Source organism: Martes martes (assembly GCF_963455335.1).
Source record: "Martes martes genome assembly, chromosome: 8".
Lineage (NCBI taxonomy): Eukaryota > Metazoa > Chordata > Mammalia > Carnivora > Mustelidae > Martes > Martes martes.
Genome location: NC_137895.1, coordinates 6,307,389 through 6,330,034, shown reverse-complemented (window position 1 = coordinate 6,330,034; position 22,646 = coordinate 6,307,389). Strand labels below are relative to the sequence as shown.

Here is a 22,646-nt window from a genome sequence, read left to right as displayed (position 1 = left end):
ACCCCCACAGACACTGGGGGGAGGGGGTGGGCCGCACAGCCAAAGGCACTGAGAGGTCTCCTCTGAGCACCTGTGACAGTTGGGCCATCAAACCAGGTACAGGAAAGCCCAGAAAGGGTGCCCAGGTCAGGCTAGGGATGGGGCCCCTCCAGGCCTTTCCTTGGAAGCAAGTTCAGGGATGGGGAAACAGCCAGGCCATGTGGGCTGCACCCCCTCCCCTGGAGATGGAATGAGCCAGGCCCCAGCCTGGAGTAGGGCTAACCCAGGGTGGGGATTTTTTTTTTTTTTTTAAAGATTTTATTTATTTATTTGACAGACAGAGATCGTAAGTAGGCAGAGAGGCAGGCAGAGAGAGAGGGGGGAAGCAGGCTCCCCGCCGAGCAGAGAACCCGATGCGAGTCTCGATCCCAGGACCCTGAGATCACGACCTGAGCCGAAGGCAGAGGCTTTAACCCACTGAGCCACCCAGGTGCCCCAGGGTGGGGAATTTTTAAGAGACACTGTTGTGGACTGCACTGTGTCCCCCCAAAATTCGTATGTCCAAACTGTAATTCCCAGAGTGAGTGGGTCTTTAAGGAGGTCCTTAAGGTTAAGAGAGGTGAGGCCCAGATTGCAGAGGGCTGGTGCCCTTGGGAGAGGGGAGGCTGCTGGAAGACAAAGCGGCGGCAGCCTTCCAGGAGCCAGGGGGAGAGACCTCTCCAGAAATCACCCCTGATGCCACCTTGATCTCGGGACTTCCGGTGGGACCTCCAGCGGTGTGAGAAACTCCAGATGCTCTGGTGAGCGCCCCAGGACTGTGTCACCTTGTCACAGCAGCACCTCGGGCGTGGAGGAGGCCACTGTGCGCGTCCTCACTTTCAACAAGGACAACCCACCTGCCACCGCCTGGGCTACAACACGACACCCAACATCCACTAGAAACAGGTGCATCCGTAGTTACGTCACGATTCAAATGTGCGCCCACGTTATACCAGGAGCCCTGAGTTACCAGATTCGTTACAAAAGTTTTTGTAAAAAAGAAAAAAATAGGCGACACAATCTGCTGCAAGGGTTTATTATGTTTAGTCTACAAATTTGATCTTTTAAGAAAAATTCACAAAATATTCAGTGGAAACCACATTTCTGGTTCATCAAATTTCAAATATATTTTACTGTGCTGAACAATATATTCTAATGCTGTCTAAAACACAGCCAAATTATTTGTCTTTATTCATTTATACACATTCTGTAATTTTTTGAAAACCAAGATTAAGATAAAAAATATTAACAAAACTACCCAGTTACAACTACTCTTCTCCCATACACTGAAATCTTTTCCATGGGTCTATCTTCTTTGTTTTGAATTCTGTGAGCTCTCTGTTCGTAAACACACTCGGAATTCTCACCTCCCAGATCCCACCGGTTCAAGCAACACCATGTGGAAAGACTGATTCCCTTGGCAATGCAGAAGCTTAGGTTTGTTAAAAGTACTCACCGAAAATTATTTTTTAATTTATAGATCATACAAAATAAACATTTACAAAGGGACAGACGACTTTCAACATTATTTTGAAATCCCCTTAATACGCATAAATATAAATGAAGCAATCTGTCAAATTAGACATTTTTGGTCTTTTGTTTTTATTCTTTGCTTCCTTCTGAAGGAAATGTGTGCTGTGAATTTCGTTTCTTCAGGTCCCTGGAGCATCGGCGGCTCATGGGGCTCTCAGCCCCTAGGTCACTCAGCACCAAGACCCTTGACCCCCCAACCCCCACAAGGAAGGCTTTGTCCCTGGAGTGGGGAGAAGCCCTGGTCTCCAGGCCCTCCGGCTGCTGGAACTAGATTCCACGAAAATCGAGCAAGGATATGCATGCCTCTGCCCAAATGCGGGGCGTGTGCAGGAGGAAATGCACAACAGAAATTACGATAAAGCTTCTACTACATCAAAAATGAGAATTTCTCCAAAGAAATGCTAAAAACCAGTAATGCATATATACCATGTGACAAAGTAGCAAAACAATCTGCTGGTCCCAGCTGCGGTCTGCGAGGCGGTCACTGGGTCACGGAGGGAGGAGTTTCCCCGGGGAACAGGTATCAGCCGAGGGGTATTAGGAGCCATAGCGATCCTGCCGGGAGAGAACCAAGAGGAGGGCGGATTCGCACTGGGCGTCCTCGCAGGGAGCGCACTACACGGCCTGGCTGGCTGGCTCGCGTCCCCCCATCCCCCCCCCACGGTACTGGAAGCTTCGTGGCCCTGGCTTCCTGAGCCACAAGAGCACTCTTCCCCCAGCCTCTGTGCGGCATCTGCGGCTCGACGCTGTGGGGGGTTGGGGGAGTATCTGGGGGGTGAGCCCCTGGGAGGCAGGTGTCAGGGGAGGGCAGGGGTGCACACTGGAGCCTGAACCCTGAAATTCTGGCTCAGCCGAGCCGTCTCCCACGGAAGCCGCTTGGCCTTGCACGTCTGCTTCTGCAGCCAGAAAATGAAGATATGGGGGGTGACCTAGACCACGGGGATGACCTTCCACAAGCTATAGATGTCACCTGCTTGGAAGGACTGGCGTGGGCTCAGCGGACCTCAGGAACATGAAAAGATCCTGGGGATTCTGACCCACAGCTATAAGGGCAGTGAGAAGAGCAGGCGGCTTGGGGCTGAGGGGACGTTCCCTGTGGGGCCGTCCCCACCCCCCCACCATAGGAAGCCCCTCCAGAGGCACCAGAGCCACATCCATTAGGTGCTGCTGCCCCTGGTCAGGTTTTTATGTTAATAATAGCATCCGGGGGGGCGCCTGGGGGGCTCAGTGGGTTAAAGCCTCTGCCTTCGGCTCAGGTCATGATCTCAGGGTGCTGGGATCGAGCCCCGCATCGGGCTCTCTGCTCCGTGGGGAGCCTGCTTCTCCCTCTGCCCCCCCCCCCACTGCTTGCACTCGCGCGTGTGCTCTCTCTCTGTGTCAAATAAATAACATCTTAAAAAAAAAAAAACCCTAGGAAATGCTTGTAACAAAACATCAGAGACAGTGTCAAATCATATATACAATATAATCCTGTTTGAATTTTAAAAGGATATGGATAGGAATCTGAAACTAACATGAAATACACCAAAGCGTTAACAGAAGTTTTCCTCGTGAGGGCGGGTAATAGGTCATTTTTATTTCCCTCTTACTATTTCTCTGTCCCAATATAGGAAAGAAGTAACTCAGGATCAGGACAACCCCTGTAACCGTTCCCCTAGGGTCACCAACTAGAAAATGTAAACAAGAATAAAAAGACAATTTCTAGTGTTCACGACCGCCTGAGTCACTCTGTCCCACACATATCAGTCAAGACTATGAAATCGAATCTGCCAGCAGTTGAAGAGTGGTCCCAATCTCACTTTCGAAGCTTTGAGCCACCACCCCGCTCCACTCCCGTCACCCCAGCGTCACCGACCTGAATGGAAGTCATGACTCCGTTAGCAAAGACCGAGAGCTTCCCAGCAACGGACCTCACTCCCTGCTTGAACTGGGCCATGTCGGGTGCCGTGGGCAGCACATTTGCGAGGCTGTAGTTTCCTGCACACAGAGCAGATCCCACCGTCACTCCACAGCTGCGACAGACAGCACGGCCACTGCCCGGGGCCCTTGATGACCTCAGGGAACGTGGGGTCCCCCTCCCCTCCCACTGCCCACGAGCAGCGGCTGTGGTTATGGGCGAGGAAGCCTGCGCTGGGGTCAGGACTTGGTGCCAGCCTCACCACGAACCAGCTACAAGACGCCACATGAGAGGAGATGCAGTGCTGGGCCTTGTGGCCGACAGGGGTTCAAAGCTGGCCCTGCCCCTCTGAAGCTGTGTGTCTGTGGAGAGCTTCCTCACCGTCTCTGGGTTCCTGGTCTCCCCCCGAGGGTGTTCAACCCCAGATCCAACGGGTAAGTACTCGGTAAAGGGCAGACGGACAGACATCTCTGCTTTGCATGTGCTCAGCATCCCTTCCCCCTCCTTCTGTGCAAGCCCCCTCCCTTCCTCCGGGGAGCCCCCGGGACTCCGGTCAGAGGGGTGGGCAGGGGACCCAGGCCTGGCCGATCAGAGCCTTCCTGGGCCTCGTGTATCTCCAAGGGAGAGGAGCTGTCCGCCTGCTCCGGGGTCACCGGTGGGGCCAAGGCCCTGCTGCGGCCGCCAGACCCCTCACTCGCCAAGCGTGGGGGTGGGGGGAGGAAGCATGCCGCAGGACAGGAGGAAGGGAGGGTCCCCAGGGAGGCGAGCCAGAGGCTAAGTGTCTCTCTGAGGCTGTTCCGAGACTGAGCTGGAGCCCCATTCACTGGGTAGAGCCAGACGCCTGCCTTCCTTCCCGAGGCCGCCGCGGCTGGGTTTCTCGGCATCCCCGTTGGGTGCCCGACACAAGCAGCGGCGCTGTTTCCACCGACACAGGTGAAGAGCGTCAGTGTTATCACGATAAGGGGTGTGAACCCCAAGCTGACAAGCAGGCTCTCGTGGTGGACCTTTGTCACGGAGGTGTCACGAGGAGCGGGAGGGGCTCGGGGGCCCCAACCCTGCAGGTCCTCTGGGGAGCCACGCCCAGCGGCCCCCACACGGCCCCCGTGCACCCACCTGCCCCTTCAGCAACAGAAGCCAGTCCCCCTCCCAAGAGCACACAGAAGGGACGAGTGTATCCTTCTGCATGGATGCCGCCTGGAAGGGACGCTGTGTTTATCCACAGCACGGCTCCCGCGTCCACCATGCAGGGAGGGAGCCTTCGCCCAGCCACTGGATCTTGGGTTCAAATCCCAGCCCAGCCACTAAAGATGGGTCTTTAGAGCAAGCAAGGAGTCAGCATGAGATCCTGAGAGCACAGGGCCAGGGTCCCAGCCGGCGCCATCACCGGCGAGGCCCCCAGGGCTGGGTGGGTCTGAAGCAGGGGTCGGCAGTGGGGATAGCAGGGACAGCAGGGGTCAGCAGTGGGGACAGCAGGAGCACGTCCGCCTACAGTTTCCAACTGGAGAAATGTGTGAGGAGGCAAGCACTGCTAAGGCCGCCGGCTCTGGGCCATGACCCCTCCCTGACCACGCGCAACCCTGACATGACACCAGTTTCCCAGCGTCATTCCCCGCCTCCCCTTCCCCAGTTCTAACCCCGCAACAAGGTGTGTCCAGGTGACAGAGTTCTGGTCACCGGGTGTTAAGCCGAAGTGCCTTACAGGGCTGGGGCCTGCCCTTTCCGTGCCCTCTTCCTCCTTCCTGCTGCCTGGGATGCAGGTGTGATGCCTGGGGCTCGAGCAGCCATAATTGGCGGGAGGTGAAGTACAAAGTGGAGGTCATGAGCAGTAAGAAGGAAAAGGGCCTGGCTCCGTGGCATCTGGGACCCTCGTGCACATCCCGAACTGTCCCCCAGAATCACACGTAAGAGAGAAACAAACTCGGGTCTGATTTAGCCTCTGTTAACGTGCACCTTCCTTCCTTCCTTAAACCTCACTAACGAGCTAAGCCCCCGGGAACGTAAGCAGCCTGCTAACTCCCAGAGCAGCTGCCAGGTCCCCGGCAAGGAGGCGCCTGCCCACCCTCCAGCTGCGGCCCTGGGCTCGACCAGAGGTCTGCTGTGGGTGTGAAGCCTCCTTCCTCCGCGGGCGTCTGGGTGCCGTGTCCCCGCTGAGGGCTGCAGCACAGGCTAAGTGCTCGGCCGCACACGGGGCTCCAGGAAATGACAGCCCGAGCTGCTTCCTCAGGAAGAGGCTCCCCGACCCGGGGTCTAGGTCAGGTGCCCCATCTCCCTGCGATCCGGTCCCATAATGGCCCCAGGGGGCTTCGTGGTAAGGACATCAACTGCCTCCTGAGGAAGACAGACAATCAACTGACAACAATAAGAAGAGAGCGTGGCCACAGTCAGAGGCGTCTTGGCGTCTCTGCTGCACTGAGCCTAAACCCGTGGCGGGGGAGGGGATGCGTCTGAGTGTCCCCAGGAAGCTTCTGGACCAACTGGCTGTTGGGGGGGTGGCAGTTGCTGGGAAAGAGAGAAATGAAGGATGACTGACTCCCAGGATTCTGGCTCGAGCCACCGGGAAGATGGCAAGAGGGGAAGAGGCCCGTCGGAGGCCATCAGCGTGGAGGCCCCACGTCGGTCCGGAAGGCCGGGGACACCAGCGAGATGAGGTCGGACAGGTCCTGTCCGGGGTGGGCTCTGGCCGCAGAGGGGAGAGGGTCCTCGGAGGGCCTGGCTCCGGGGAGAGCACAGGGCGGTGTGGGCCGCTCGGGAAGGGCGGACGGGAGCCGGGCACCGGCCGGCGCTGGGTGGCGGAGCTGCACACCAGCCAGGGGCAGGACTGGACACCGCCGTGACCAGGGTGAACTCTGAAAACCCAGCGGGAGGCGGGGACGGGCGGGAGGGCGGCTCTGCAGGGCAGGAGCGGGAGGAGCGCAGGGCAGTTCCCCGCTCCTCAAACAGTAAGGCTGCAGTGCAACATCGTGTACCCATTTCCCTGGAACAGAGACGAACGGAGAGAAAGGAGGTCCGCGGTGACAGGACGGCCGAGTTCCGGAAGGAGCAGAAGCGCCGCAGGGGCGGCGTTCACGACCAGCCCAGCAGCCCAGCGTCACCAACACTCCAGTCTACGACCGAATCTGGGCTGGCAAGGCCGCTGCACATCTGCGACGCAGGACAACACGGTCACCCACAGACCAGACAGAACCAACCGTGCTCGGAGATCTGCAGGCCCCGAAGAGGCTGCGCGCCGGGCTCGGGGCCTGAGTGAGGAGGAAGGGGTTGGGTTGGCCGAGGGGGGGTTGGCCGAGGCGCCCCGAGGGGACAGGAGCAAACACACGGGAACCCGAAGGGCGCCCTGAGCCAGCGTGGAAGAACCACCCCAAGGGGACAGGCTTCTGCCTGGGGCCACTTCTGCTCCCGGGGTGCTCCCAAAGGGGCCTCTGCTGTCCTTCCGCGCCCTCAGGGGCCGCCTCGCAAGTCGGCGCGGTTGATGGCAGTCCCACGTCCCCCAGCTGACCCTGCTCTGGGGTGTGACCACGGGGACCGACGCTGGGCCAGACGGGCTGTGGGTGCGCGCGGCTGTTTCTCATCTGGCCCTTTCAAGACCCTGAAAGGGAAACGCCCTCAGTCAACGTCAGGACTCCCGGGTTAACCACATCCCCAGGAAGCATTTTACTCCACCAGGAGGCCTTTCAGATCCGGACCTGTCCCCCCCACCACAAAGAAATTAGAAAGGTTTATCAGCATCTACTCGACGACACTGATACGTCACAGACGGGAAAGCTTCCAACGTAAGCAACACAGAACAGTCTCTTAAACCAGCTTTCGCTGTTTGCTGAAACGCACTCCAAACAAGAAGTAAATATTTAATAAGAGCTGTTCGATGCCCTTGCATTTGGGGCAGTTCCTGAAGGCAACTTTTAAGACGGGCTTGATGGAAGAGGCACAGTGAGGGTGACCAGGGTCGGAGCCGTGGGCTTGGACGGAGGAGAGAGGGCGGGGCGCCGGGGAGGGGAGGAGGCACCCTCCGTGGGCATGCCGGGGGGCACCCTCACCTTGACCGTGAGTTCCCAGGGACGGAGTCTGTCTGGGACCCACACAAGGCCCAAACAATTAAAGGACCTTTGTTCTCTGAAAGGGGACAGGAAAGTAAACATAGGCTGACCACAATTTTCCTTCAACAATTGGACAGGCTGTTTTCATCTGATCTCCAAATATTTTTTTTGCTTTTTTTTTTTTTTTCCTAACAAACAATGTTTCAGGGCTTGAATTACAAAAACACACACAGCTGGGTGGGGGGCGATTTTCAACAGGTCAGGTTCTCTGGGCTGATCTGACCCCTGCCAGGGCTGTGAGGTAACCCAGAACTGGCCCACGGTAGGTGGGGGGGCCTAAGTGGGGCTGCGGAGAGCCTCCCCTCCCGGAGGGTGCAGGGCCAGCACCCCTCTGCTCGGGCAGGCCGAGGAGGAAGTGGCCCTGACAAGAGGCTAGGACGCTGAGAGCCTTGAGGTGAGAACACAGGTCCGGGAGCCACCCTGCCCCTACCCAGACTCTGTGCAGAAAACAGCTCAGAAAGGGGCCTGACGGAGAGCCCCCACCCCACTGTGTGAGGCTGAGGTACAGCATCGAGCACCCCCAACCAGTCCCTGGGGTCAGCAGACTCTCCGGGCTGGGACGCTCCTTCCCACAGCAGCCGGCAGCCTGGCGCGCTCACTGTGCTCCGAGGGCCACGGGATCCTCTAACATCCCCGCACCCCATCTCTGAAGGTCCCAGGCACTCGGGTCTGCCCTACAACCTTCTCTCTTGAGGCCGTTTCTCACTCAGGACTCAGAAAGGACTCACTCAAGGATTCAGAAAACAGCTGTTGTTGGTGGCTGCCCACGCTGGTCAGCTGTGCCCGCGGCCAGCTCCTCCAGGGCCGGGAGTGAGGGAGTGCAGGTGGTCCTGGGCCTGGGAGATCCCCTCCCCTTGGGCTGCCCTGCCAAGCGAGTTCCTGAAATGACCCTAGAGGACACTGCTCCTTGACCCTTAGCTGTGACACAGGAGGGACACATAGCCTTCCCCTAGCCCTGTGGCCTGGCTGAGGCTTGGGGCGGGATCCAACACGGCTCAAGGACCCAGAGGTACAAGTGGAGAGTGGCACGGCTCTGGGCGTCCATGGTGGGCCCGGGCTCTGAGGGGCGCTCCCTGCGGCTCCCAGACTCTCCTCAAAGGGGTCTGGACCCTAAGAGGGATGGGGGAGACAGCAAGTTCCTCTCTACCTGCCTGTTCCCAAGGCCACATTCTGCCTTCCCTGGAAGACGGAGCCTGATGCAGTCCCCTTTCTATCTGCTTCTGCCTCCCCCGGGCCCTGTGCCAGACCCCCACGTGACTGAAGCCTCAGTGTCGCCTTGTGAGGGACATACTACCCAGCCACTTCGCAGAGGAGAATCAGAGGCTGTAAGTGCCATGAAAGACTCAAGGTCTCAGGCAGGGAGCGGCCAGTGATGCTAGGAGCCCAGGGCTGTCCCCCTGCAAGGCCGCGATACCACACATCAGCCACCACGTTCCCACTGGACTAGGAGACACTGTTTTAGGAAGACTTGCCGGGCAACCTAGGGGACACTGGTGAAATGTCGTGACCCGGTTTCCTGACGCACGAAGCCTGGAATAACAGTAATTTCTGCTCTAACTCACAGAGGAGGAAAAGCATCATATAACAGTTGCTGATAATCTTGGAAAAGTACAAAGTTTGGGGCACCTGGGTGGCTCAGTCATTAAGCATCTGCCTTCGGCTCAGGTCACGACCCCAGGGTCCTGGGATCGAGCCCTGCATTGGGCTCCCTGCTCGGCGGGAAGCCTGCTTCTCCCTCTCCCACTCCCCTCTGCTTGTGTTCCCTCTCTTGCTGTCTCTCTCCTCTCGGTCAAATAAATAAATAAAATCCTTAAAAAAAAAGAAAGAGAGAAAGAAAAGTACGAAGTTCTGTGCAAAGAAACCACATTGGTGCTGTGGACACAGTGGCCACCAAGCTTGTGAGCCCCCCCCCCGCCCCCCCGCCCCCCCGCCCCCCGCTCCGTACCTGCCGGCTGCTTCCTCTGCTCGTCGAACAGATCGGCTGAGCTGATGGAGGAACTCGCCGAAAGCCTCTCCAGCCGAGCCCTGGTCTCATACTGGAGAAGACAAGGAATAGGAAATGTTAGGTTCCAAATACTGTGAGCAATTATGCAAAGACCATCAGCTCGGAGCCGACATCTGAGCACTGCCGAGTACGAGGGAAAAGCGGAGCGCAAGGGCACGGCAGTCAGCGACGCGCCCCTCCCAGACCTCGGCGCAGGTGCGCCCACGTTAGAACAAAGCCTCAGGCCCCCCTGTTGCCGTAAGATCCCTCTGCTTGGCGAGACTCCTTAAGATGCAACAAGCTGAAGGTAAGTATATGTACCCTCCAAACACAAGTCTACTTCCTTTGACTTCATTAATAATAATTTAAAAATTAAGTAAATTACATCTGCATTGAAAATGGCTGGAAATTTATTCCAAAGATAGGAAATGGATGTCTGTTCAAAATACTGATAAAGGAATTGGAGAAACATGAGACCTGGTCCCTACCCGCCAGCTGCGCGTCCAGCTGGGGCTGCCAGGGGGAGTGGTCAGGAAGACCTGGGTTCGAGTCCTGATGCCAGCTCCCAGGGGCAGCGGCCTCTCGCAGCCCGAGTCCACCTCGCTCTGTGCCTATCACCTCTTGCCCTGACCCTCATGTCCCTGCTCGCTTCCTGCTCTGCGGGGCCCACACGCAAACTCTCCAGACACTTACATCAGCTTGGGCTTGTCTTCCGAAGTACATATCTGACGATATGGCTTTGACATTCCCAAACTTCTTCTGAGCCTCATCTGTATTTCCAACTGGCTCGTAGTCTGGCTTACGGCGAGCGGTCGATCTACAACGAACAACAGCCAAAACAGGAGTGACGTCAGCAAGACAATGGAACAGAAATTTTTTTACCATCATCCCCCTATAGAACACCGATTTTGGCCATCGTCCACAGGCAAGAATGCCTTTATGGGTGTGTAGGAGAGCAACAGACAGGTCCCGGCACACTGTTGGAGCAAACAATCCAAGACCAGACCCACTGAAGAGGGTAAGAGGAACAGTTTCGCTTTGCCTGGGTCACCCCCGGCCCCCCGCCCCGGTGGAACAGCTCAGCACCACAGGAGATCCGCTTGGCCCACAGTATCTCCCACGGGGGGAGGTGGGAGGGTGGTAAGTGGGTGCCTGATCTCCCCAGCTGTGTGGGACACTGCACAGGAGGCCTCTTCTTTCCCACCCTTCCCGGAACACTGAGGTGATCTGCATGGCTTAGGGGCTGGGAGATGCCAGAAACATAGCAGTACTCATCAGAGGCAGCGTGATGGACCCTGGGGAGCGTGTGTGCTACGGTGAGCGCTGGGAAGTATGTAGGACTGATGAATCACGAACCTGTACCCCTGAAACCAATAACACATTATATACTTATTTAATTTTAAAAAAAAAGGAAAGGTCTGAGAAAGTTTCAGAATCCCTAGCATTGACAAATGCTGAAGGCATTTGTCACCCCAAGCCAGTCAGTAGAGACAGAAGGAGGTGACGCTTCTTCAAATGCAAAGACAGCAACGCAAGACCCCAAGGAGCATGAAAAATCAAGGAAACAAGATGCCACAGAGGGGACGCAATAGTTCTCCGATAACTGACCCCAAGGAATTGCCTGACAGATTTCAAAGTAATTATTTTTTTTTAAAGATTTTATTTATTTATTTGACAGAGAGAGAGAGATCACAAGGAGGCAGAGAGGCAGGCAGAGAGAAAGAGAAGGAAGCAGGCTCCCCGCTGAGCAGAGAGCCCGATGCGGGACTTGATCCCAGGACCCTGAGATCATGACCCGAGCTGAAGGCAGAGGCTTAACCCACTGAGCCACCCAGGTGCCCCTCAAAGTAATTATTTTAAGAAAGCTCAGCAACCTACAAGAACACACCCAACTCGACAAAAATCAGGAAAACAGTACACCAGCAAAACCAGCAGTTTGACACGGAGACGGAGTCATAAAACTGAATCAGACAGAAACTCTGGAGCTGAGAAATGCAACGGCGGACGTCAGTGGCAAACTTAATCCAGCAGAAGAAACAATCTGTGAACTCGAAAACAGGTCACTTAAAATTACCCCGGTAGGAGAAAAAAGAAAAAAGAATGGAAAGGGGAAGAAAACCTATGTGAATTATGGGACACCATACGAAAAAAATGTATGTATTATGGGAAAAGAGATAATACAATATGGGAGAATCAACTCCATCAAGAGAAGAGAGAGAGGAAAGGGCAAAAAGCTTATTTAAAGAAATAATGACTATACACTTCTCAAATCTGAAGATGTGGAAACTCAGGTACATGAAGCTCAAAGTCCCCGAAGAGGTTCAACCCGAAGAGACCTTCACCAAGACACATTTTAATAAAACTGTCAAAAATCACAAACAAAAAGAGAGAAAGATAAATCCCACATGACTCCAATGGAATCTAAAAGCAAAAAGAATAAACAAACAAAAGGCAGACTCAGAACTAAAACTAAAACAAAACAAAACAAAACACACAAAAAACAAACAGAAAAAAAGAATTAAAACCACAGAGAACAAATGACGATAACCAGACAGAAGGCGTAAGAGGGGGTGAGCGAAGCGGGCGAAAGGGAGATGCAGGTCTCCAGTTCCGAAATGCGTAAGTCACGGGAATAAAAAGCAGAGCATAAGGAAAAAAAAATATTTTGAGAGCTGCGAGGGAAAAAACTCTTCACGTACAATGAAATCCCTGTAGGGCCCCCAGCAGACTTCCCGGCAGAAAGCCAGCAGGCCAGGGGACAGCGGGATGACATACCCAAAGTGCTGGAACACCAACAAGAAAGGGCGCCCTGCGGGCCACCAGGCTGGCATCACAGAAATGCCGAAAGGAGCTGTGTGAGCTGAACTGATGAATGGTAATTAATAACATAAGAACGTGAACGGAGGGGCGCCTGGGTGGCACAGTGGGTTGAGTGTCTGACTCATGATTTCGGCTTAGGTCATGATCTTGGGGTCGTGGGGTCAAGCCCCATGTCAGGCTCCACACTCAGCGGGGTGTCTGCTGGAGACTGTCTCCCTCTCCCTCTGCTCCTCCCTGCCTCAAAATAAATAATAAAATAAAATAAAACAAAATAAAATACAAAAACTGTAACAAGAGACAAAGGTCATTATGTAATAAGAAAGAGGGCAATTCGTCAGGAGGATATAACAACTGTAAGCACAGAGGGGCTCGCCTAAATTTATGACACAAATACTAACAGATCTGAGGGGACAAAGAGCACTGCGATCACGGTAGAAGACGTCAGGTCCCCACTTTCAATAACGGAGAGATCACCCAGACAGAAGATCAAGAAAAACCGGACTTGAACAATACTACAGACCAAATGGACAAACGGCCACGTCCCAGACGTTCCATCTAATAGCAGCAGAGTTTCAAGCACACACACAACATTCTCCAGGACAAATCATGTATCAGGTCACAAAACACATTTAAATCATATGCTAGATCTTAAAAGTCGAGACTGAAGTCCTATTAAGTGTCTTGCAACCACAATGGCTGACAGTAGAAATCAACAAGCAGAGGAAACCTGGAAAATTCACAAGTTAACAACACACTCCTGGACAACCAGTGGGGCAAAGAGGAAATCAAAAGGGCAATGAAAATCTCTTGAAAACAAATGACAATGGAAACACCACACACCAGAAAGTGTGAAACACAGCAAAAGCAGTTCCAAGAAGGTAGTTTACGGCCAACGAGTATCTGAAAAGATGCTCCACGTCGCTCATCGTCAGGGAAATGCAAATCAGAAGCACAAGTGAGACAACCGCTCACACGCGCTCGGACGGCGATTACCAGAAGAGCTGCGTACTGATGGGAAGCGGAGAAAAGGAAGCCCCGTGCACTGTTGGTGGAAATGAATGTAAATTAGCACAGCCACAGAGAAAACCCGCACCGAGGTCCCTCTAAACACTGAAAATAGAACTACCAGTTAATCCAGCAATCCCACCTCGGGGCGTGAGCGAAGAAAACAACGTTAGGATCTCGAGATCGCTGCCCTCCCAAGCTCACTGCAGCGTTATTCAAAGTAGCCAAGACACAGAAACAGTCACTTAAGTGTCTGTTGACGGATGAATGGATAAGAAAATACGTATACAATGGAACACTACTCGGCCATTAAAAAAAGGGAATCCTGCCATTTGTGACAACATGGATGAACCTGGAGGACATTGTGCTAAGTGAAATCAATCAGACAGAGAAAGAAAAATACTGTACAATTTCATTTCTATGCGGAACCTAAAATTTAAAAAAAAGTCGGGGCACCTGGGTGGCTCCGTTGGTTTAGTGTCTGCCTTCAGCTCGAGTCATGATCTTGGGGTCCTGGGACTGAGTCCCACCTAGGGCTCCCTGCTCAGCGGGGAGTCTGCTTCTCTCTCTGCCCTTCCCTACCACCCCCCGCCACCTGCTTGTGCTCTCTCTTTCTCTTTCTCTCAAATAAATAAAATCTTTTAAAAAAAAACGTCAAACTCGGTGCACCTGGGTGGCTCAGTGGGTTAAGGCCTCTGCCTTCGGCTCGGGTCATGATCTCAGGGTCCTGGGATCGAGCCCCGCATCGGGCTCTCTGTTCAGCAGGGAGCCTTCTTCCCCTCTCTCTCTGCCTGCCTCTCTGCCTACTTGTGATCTCTGGCTGTCAAATAAATAAATAAATAAATTAAAAAATTAAAAAAGTCAAACTCACAGAAACAGAGAGTAGAATAGTGTTTCCCATGGGCTTGGAGGTAGGGGAAATGGGCAGATATTCAAAGAGTACAAACTTGCATTTACAAGAGGAATACGTTCTGGGGATGGAAAGGACAATACAGGGGGCTACAGTAAATAATCCTGTTGTACATACTTGGGATTCGCTAAAAGTATGGATCCTAATGTGTTCTCAGCACACAAAATGAAAACAAACAAAAAAATCCAGACCAAATAGGTTAAACTAATTTGAGGTGAGGCAAATGCATTTCTCATTTATAATGCATATCAATGCCATTTTACTTTTTAAAAAGCTGACAGTGGTCATTTTGTAGAAGGATTTCAGACCACTTTAAAAAGTCTGAAAATTCACGGGGCGCCTGGGTGGCTCAGTGTGTTGAGGCCTCTGCCTTCGGCTCAGGTCATGATCTCAGGGTCCTGGGATCAAGTCCCACATCGGGCTCTCTGCTCAGCAGGGAGCCTGCTTCCTCCTCCCTCTCTGCCTGCCTCTCTGCCTACTTGTGATCTCTGTCTGTCAAATAAATAAATAAAATTAAAAAATAAATAAATAAAAAATAAAAAGTCTGAAAATTCTAATAAAAACATGATTAAATATCCAAAGCACCCAAAATCTGAAGGAATTTTCCTATTTAAACAGCCCAGTCATCTCACTCATCGGCTCCACAGATCCATCAGTAAACACTGAGCACGTGGTAATGAACGTTAGCTGCGACCCCACATCACGCAGGACACCAAAGGAGAGTCCTCCTGTCACCCAGCACACGCCCAGGCTGCACCTCTTGTCCCAACCCTCGTCACGTCTCCCTGCACTCTCAACAGCTCCCTGGTTTGGACAGGAGGTTAAAAAGTCTTTCATTCATAATCACCAACAACTGGAGATAGTCCTTTGGCAGGTGAATGGAGAAACGACTCAACAGAGAAGGCACACAACGTCACGACCGGAGTCTCAAATGCACTAGGAAAAGTCAAAAAAGCCCGTCTACAAGGCCAGTTACTGTATGATTCCATTTATAGGACATTCTGGGAAAGGCCAGATTGCAAAGGCAGAAAAGAGACCAAGATGCAAAGAATATTCTTGCAATCGTTGAATAAAATCATTGACTAATCTTTAGAGAATTTCCCCAGAGACGTGTGGCCGCACGAGTTCCAGTCCCTCTGTTTTGTGTTCTTACCTGTCTGAATAGCCTGTGGTTTTCAGGACGGCGTCAGCATCTTTGATGGTCTCTTTTTTCCAGTAGGAGTCTGAGCCGTCTTCCCAGCTGGAAAAAGAGCTGCTTCGGAACTCCACCGGCTCGTCCAAGTACCTGTATGAAACAGTGACAGTGACTTGGGAGACCTTCCTGATGTCATCCACACTACAGTCCCTGGTCCTTGAATGCGGGAGCGGCCACGTGACTAGAGCTGACCAAGGAGGCAGGAGCAGGTACGAGGAGGGCCATTTCCCAGGCCTCCGAAGTGCCCAGTACCCCCTTCCCACACCCCATGGAAGACAAGGTGGTGTTTTCCAGGTGCTATAGCCTCAGGCAGGAGAAGATTCCGTCCATCAGGAAAATCAAGGTGCCATCCACAGGCCAGGTAATCTGGACAACCACCTGTACCCTCAGCTGAACGAGAAGTAAACCACCTTTAGCCTTTAAGATGGGGGATAATTGTCACTGCAGCAAAACCTAGCCCATCCGCTAGCACACGACAGCTCTGAGTGTCTTTACCCACAGTCACAACAAAAACCCCACCAAAGCCACCTTGTCGGCCTGACGTGTTAGCCCCGTGGAAGCCATCAGTCCTAACAACTCCCAATCACTTCAGGTAAGTGATGCTCCTCGGCCCCCTCCTCGGGTCAGACGCACAGCTCTGGACGCCCAATTCCTGGACCACTCTGCAGCCTGGAGCTTGGAGCAAACTTGGTCTGTAAGATGCTGGCCTTCTAGATCAGTTTACCCTCTCATTAGCCGAGCATCACCGAGCAGGGCCTTGCTCCAAGAGCAAAACTCAGTGGCAGCTTCGGTCCTGTGTGTGACCACGCACTCTCTGACCACGAGCGCAGGGTTTGTCTGGAACATGGCAGAGACTGATGGGGGAGGAGGACGTGCCAGGGCTCCTCAGAATTCACAACAGCCTGGGATGGAAAATGGCCCTGCCAGATATGCGCTCCTTTTAAAGGTGGGGTTTGAGACGTTTGGAAGGAGCAGATTCCAAGGCTTAGGTCCTGAGAAAGGAAGGATGATGCAAGAGCTGTCGAGGATTTCAAAAATGTCACCCAGTCTTTCTGCGGAGTAAGGAAAGCAGCTCACGGGATACACAGCGAGCACCAAGCTCTGACGTCCTAAGAAGTCCTACAGAGACGGAAAGCCTGGGTGGCCAGAGGGGCCTGTAATCAAAGGGGGCAGCAGGAACCTTCGAGAACAGACAGGCCAAGGGCCCAGATGAGCTAAGGTTTTTGGGGTGGGAATGTTGAGAACAAACATCCTCTTTTTGGTTAAAAAAAAAAAAAAGCAAGAAAGGATAAACTTGCTGTTTGAAGCACATGGTGTGTGACTTTACATGGATAATAGAAAGAAAGCGGAATTTCCAAAAGTGGCTTCTGCCTTCTCTAGCGAGGGGGTCATTAAGAGCAAATCTCGTTACACGGGCCTTGTCTCCCCAGGAAGGCCGATGGAGGTTCAGAGCAGATCTGCGTGTCAGCGGGGAACGGGCCCGACTCTCTCCGTGGCTGGCGTGGGGGTGAGCCCGGACCCCTGCGCTCTCCTCTCTCGAGAGGAGACTTGGACAGAGTCTTCAAGTGGTTCAGAGAAACAGGGCTTCCAAAATGTGGGAGGCACACAGGCCTGGAAAGTCATCTTCAATTATCTGAGAGACTTATTTGTAAGGGCCCAAGCAAAAGGATTAAGACCGAGTCAACGAGAAATTTAAAAAATACTTAGTGAGCATCCGGAAGGGGCTGGTACTTTGCTGGAGGAGGATTCAGGGCGAGGACACATCTCCAGTCCTTGCCCTCTGGACTGGCTGATTTAAGCTCACAAACCCGGGGAGGTGTGGGTGTACAGGCATCGTTCCTCAGGGAGTTGCCCCTGGACCGAATGGCTGCTTTGAGGATGAGAGGGAGTGGGGTACGATGGGGCCGTAGGGTCCCTTGGAGGATGCTGGGGGCAGGGCGGGGCAGGAAGCCCTGGACAGGGTGTGGTTGGAACTTCCAGACTCCTCACAACTCTGAGCGGCTGGGATTTAGGATTTTGTAGATTTCGTTGTCACTCCAAGGAAAGAGTTTTCGTTCCCATAAGCCAAAGTGCTTATCTTGGACTTTAAGGGCATCGGAGTTTTTCAATGACTGAACTGCTGAAGATTCAGGAGAGAGAGAGCCATTCTGCTGGAACCCCACTGATCGGCAGGAGCACCGTGCAGCACTCCGGGTGCTGGGACGGCTAGGCGTGGGGGTGAGCCCTCCGGGCATCAACAGACGCGGGAGGCGTGCAGCACCCCTCGGGGGCACAGTCGACTGGCCCGCCAAGCCACAGGCTCATTGGAAGGAAGGGCTGACTGATGACCTGGGGCTGTGGGACACTTGCCTGGCCTCAGAAACACAACAGTCATCCTCGATTGCCAAATCTTTACTGATTTTCTAATGTTCTCGTTTCTAGATCCTGGTTCTCAATGCTTGTCACTTTTATTTTTGCTCTCACGCTCCTTCCGCATAGAACCCTGAAGACGCTCCTACGACCCCTTGATAAAAGCACCCCAACAGCAGCATGTATGCGATGTGTCGCCGGGACGACTGTCTACCCCGGCGAAGGCCGCGCCGGCTGTATGGGGCTGAGCAAATTGTTCTCGTGTCATTACTTTGTATTCAGTGTATAATTACACTGTTTAGATCCTGAGTGTAATGGAACTCAATTTAAAAAAGCCCAAAGATACGGTGGATCTTATTTTTAATAGAAACAGCACTCTTTCATAATTCATAACGTCCAAGTTCTAATGGGCTAATGAATAATTTGGAAGCAGCGCGAGCTCTTCGCAGAGCTCAGACGCTGGCTCTCCCAGGGGCCGTGTCTGCTTTCCCTCAGCTGCCAGAGAACTAACAGTGTCCTTGTTCCACTAGCAGTGGTTACAACCGAGCAGGGCGGGAAAAGGCGCCCCTGATCCTGGGACACAACCCGCAGGGGAGGACACCGCGCCCTGGTGTCTCTGGCGGGAGCGCACCCAGTGTGGTGTGTGTGCAAACACCCACTGCCACGTTTCAAATGGTAATTACTGCATAGAGCAAAGGCCTTAGGACCAACTCTCCAAGCTTCTGGAGAAAGAGAAACCTATGAGATTCCTGAGGCTCCTGACAAAAGCAGAAAAAAAGTCCCCCGGGGGGGCCGATCAGTGACCTGGAGCCAGTGACGTTCTCCAGAAGTTTCTCAGGGCCCGTCCCATGGATAACTTCACTTGTAGTCATTTCTTTGCAACTTGGCTGCCAAGCAGCAGAGCTGATTTCACTGGAAATCTCTTTACTCTTTATGCTTCCGTGTGCACGAGGTGCTAAGCAGCAGCGAGAAGAAGGTGTGGAGAAGCCCACGGGCCAGGGTGGACCCCGCGTCACTGAGCGTCTCCTCCAGCCGAGACCCGCTCGCTCATTTAAAGAGAGAATCTGAAACAAGCTGGTGTGAGTGCGGCTCCCAGATCAGGTTAGAAATCGAGTTTGATCCTGTAGAAAATGTATTTTAAAACGTTTAAAATGGCATGCTTTGGGAGCGACCTCTAAGGAAACCGAAACCTGGTGTGTTATCCAGGTTCCCCGCAGCAGGGAAAGAGAAAACCGCCCGTCTCTGACGACACTGGCAGGGAACAACACTGAACTACTCGGTTTTTTGGGTAAAACATCCGGACTTGTAATAATGGCAAGCTAGGTGAGAAGGCTAGTACTAGTCTTGGAACTTTGAAAACTACATCTCACAACTGGCCTCTAGTTCACCGTGAACAGGCGTCTGTACGGGCGACACGTGTCAGATGTACTGTCCACTTTATACGCAGGAAAACACCCGCCAGACGACAGTAATGCTCTCCCCGACGTGAGGGATGGCGCCCGTTACTGACAGACACACCCTTGGTTTTCCTGGACTCCAAACCTGAAGGAGGCCCTCGATGTGGGTAAGCATCTAACAACAGGGATTAAATATTCGGACTGGGCCGCAGGTCTCTCGAACCGAGTTTCTATATCGTAACAGCAGCTAAACATAACACGAGCAACAGCTGAGCACTGTTCCAAACGCTCCGTTTGCACGAACTCACGCACCCGCCCCTGCACGCTGTGTGGCAGATGCCAGTATCCCTAACTGACAGACGAGGAAGCCGCAGCACAGAGAGGCTGAGTAACTTCAACAAGGCCACACGGTCACTAAATGGCCCAGTCAGGATTCAAACCCAGGCCGTCAGCGCCGGGGTCTACGTTCTTAGCGCTGTCCCTTCCCGGCTGGCACCAACCTCCAGTCAACAGCCCAGGTGCCTGTGGTTCTTTTTAAAGCAGGACTCGCCCTGTGCCGATCGGGTTCTCGAAAGAACCTCATAGAGAGTCGGTTCAAGTTTAAACTTGTCCTCCCTGCCCCCGCAGGCCCCTGAACGTGAACCACAGCACTCAGCCGTGGTCGGCTTCACACCGGAGTCAGGCAACTTGTCCCATCTGATGGCAAACACTGACACGCCGGAAGCCAGCTCAGCCCGGGAGCCTTCGGCACACAGCCTGCGCACACGCTAGTGTTGACTCACTGTTCTATCCTGCCCGCCGGAGGCTCCAGAAGCAGGTATCCCAAGATGAAAGGATCTGGACGTCCGGGATCCTCCTTTATTTCTCCAATTTCACACTTAGATAAACATAAATTCCTACCTCTAAATTTAGCTCTTGGTCGATGATTTTTATTATCGAACACCTTAATATTAGCAAGCAAGGAAGTGAAAGCCTCCCCAATTTTTTCCAAAGGACACCCCTGACTCCAGCTAAAGCTTTTAAAAGCCATGAAACAAAGGATTTGTATTTGCTCCTAACGCCAATAAGCGAGTAAGTCCTCGCTGACCGCTGCTTTTCAAAACAACACTGTAAGGTAGATTTTTAGCAGATTACCTTGAGCTGGAAGTAAAATATGAATCATCATTGTCATCGCTGTACTTCTTTCTGGGTTTTGCTATGATTGGTGTTTCCTGTTCAATGGTCTGCATGTCTGATGTCACGGAATGTGAAATGCCACTTGAGGAAACAGAGAATAAAATGGGAAAAAGTTACATTCGCTCATGAAGACATTTCTGTTCACTGAAGAACGAACATTTTACCTTTTTTTTTTTTTTTTTTAAAGATTTTACTCATTTGACAGAGATCACAAGCAGGCAGAGAGAAAGGCAGAGAGAGAGGGAGAAGCAGGCTCCCCACTGAGCAGAGAGCCCGATGCGGGGCTCGATTCCAGGACCCTGGGACCATGACCTGAGCCAAAGGCAGAGGCTTTAACCCACTGAGCCACCCAGGCACCCCAAGAATGAACATTTTAATCTATACTCTCAACAAAAACAAAAATGTATTAGTGGGATGAAAAACATGAGCAATAAAAATAGTACGTGTATTTTTTGGCATCAGCATCGAAAAATCTTAGTGAGGACCAGAACCCGATTACACAAAATACAGTCACACATATCAGTTCTGTCTGTGGCATCTGCTGAGTGACGAGTCAGGCCTATTTCCTTGTTTTTGAGACTCAAATTTGGAATTTTTCATGCTATGTTAAGTATTAATGGAAAAAGCTGAAAAAAGGAAGGAATCAAGAAAAAATATTTTTCAAGCTGACGTTAGTAAGGAAAAACCATTCGCGATCAGCAACCTGGTTTAATTCTGGAAGCCACATACCTTCTGCAGTTTCCAAACCCCATGCCGAGTCTCTCGGACTCCGTCTTCTTTTTGCCGCTCATGTTCACCTTCTCGTCGTTTTTCATTTGAATTTCAAGATCCTTGTAGGCTAATCGCAGTGATGAAACGCTGCCAGAACAACCGAATGCTCCTTAATTTGGTTTTAATTCTGTGTTCTCGAGTTAAAACACTAAGCAAAATTAAACATGTTGCTTATAATTTGAGCTTCGCGCTTCTTTCCATAATTAATAATTAGGAAGGCAAATTGGCCCCCCCCTCAAAAGGTCTTTTTTGAGTAGATGCTCAAGAAAATTTGAATGAGTTTACAGCCACTTTTTGGTTGCTGCTGATCCTACCTTACTGTTCTAGTTCATATCAGCTCTCATCATATAATAACAGTTTGTACCACCTGCTACATAATAACATAACATACATGGAAATTATGTTATATAGGATAGTAAAAAGCAGAATTCCTTATCTGGATTAATATTTTATTTATATTTCCACATTACAGAGCAAAAGGATAAGATGAGTCGCACTGGTTTGCTTGGTTTAAATACACACACACACACACACACACACACACACACACTCACATATTTGACTTTACAAATAGATAAATTAAGAAGGAGTTACTTAATTGCAAAAGGATTCTTCAGAGTATCTCTACATAATCAGGCTTCTGAGAGCATTTAAAACTGTGCTGTGAGTCAGACACTAATGATCTGTTTATCAAATGTCTGTTATGGATGTTGCACCAAAGGGGAATGCACCTGTCCCAGACTCCCAGAGTTCTAAAAATGTTATGAATACTTAATTTTTCGTAAGGAAAATTATGCCTCTATCAGCAATAGCAGAAGTATTTTATATTAGTAAGATAGTGACAGAATGCTGGGGTCCTGAAAAGTGATATACATATTTAATCAGGAAGGCTAAGCTATCATCCATTTTATAAAATTGTGTAAAATGTCATGGATTCCTCGTAAGCCACAATAATATAAATACATTTCTCTGTGTTAACAGGGAATGACAGTGGTATTTCTTACTAGAAAAACACAGTCAATAGAAAATAGGGGAAAAAATGAAAAAAAAAAAAAAAAAAAGCGTCTGCTGTTTTCTTCCCTAGTAAGCCAGGCAGGATTTGTTTTGTTTTGACCTAGCAGTTTGCTCTCTTTACTATTATTCCTACTGAACACACGGATTCTGGCAATGCACTAGGTTTTATCGCTCAGAAAATAAAAAATAGCTTTGAGTATACTTTTTGGAGGAAGACAACAGATCTGCTGAAAATCGTGAACAGATGAAACTGTTGCAACAGATTCTTCTGGAGAAGAGGAAGGGGTGGGGGGAGAGGTTCTCCTGGGGAGAGAGGAGACAGGAGCGCTTTCCTCCTCCGGGTCTGACATGGGACTGGGTCTCCTGCCCAGGAAAAGCACACACTTGACCGCCCAAGCTTCCCGTAACACAGGGAGGCAGCACTGATGGAATTAGCAAGTCATTAGGAAGTCAGGATTCCCTGCTTCCCAGTCCCTGCTCAAG

At 51.8% G+C, this 22,646-nt stretch overlaps 1 protein-coding gene across 1 annotated transcript in view; it reads right to left on the bottom strand.

Annotated features, from left to right (window-relative positions):
• Positions 1–1,037: 1,037 nt before the first annotated feature.
• ARFGAP3 (ARF GTPase activating protein 3) overlaps positions 1,038–22,646 on the bottom strand; it is a 47,360-nt gene continuing 25,751 nt past the window's right edge. The window contains exons 10-16 of the mRNA XM_080810011.1: positions 21,108–21,236; positions 20,337–20,459; positions 15,415–15,546; positions 10,220–10,343; positions 9,488–9,578; positions 3,407–3,528; positions 1,038–2,106 (exon numbers count right to left, since the gene is read on the bottom strand). Coding sequence (XP_080666137.1) covers positions 2,089–2,106; positions 3,407–3,528; positions 9,488–9,578; positions 10,220–10,343; positions 15,415–15,546; positions 20,337–20,459; positions 21,108–21,236 — 739 coding nt within the window. The 3' untranslated portion in view covers positions 1,038–2,088. The remainder of the gene's footprint in view (positions 2,107–3,406; positions 3,529–9,487; positions 9,579–10,219; positions 10,344–15,414; positions 15,547–20,336; positions 20,460–21,107; positions 21,237–22,646) is intronic.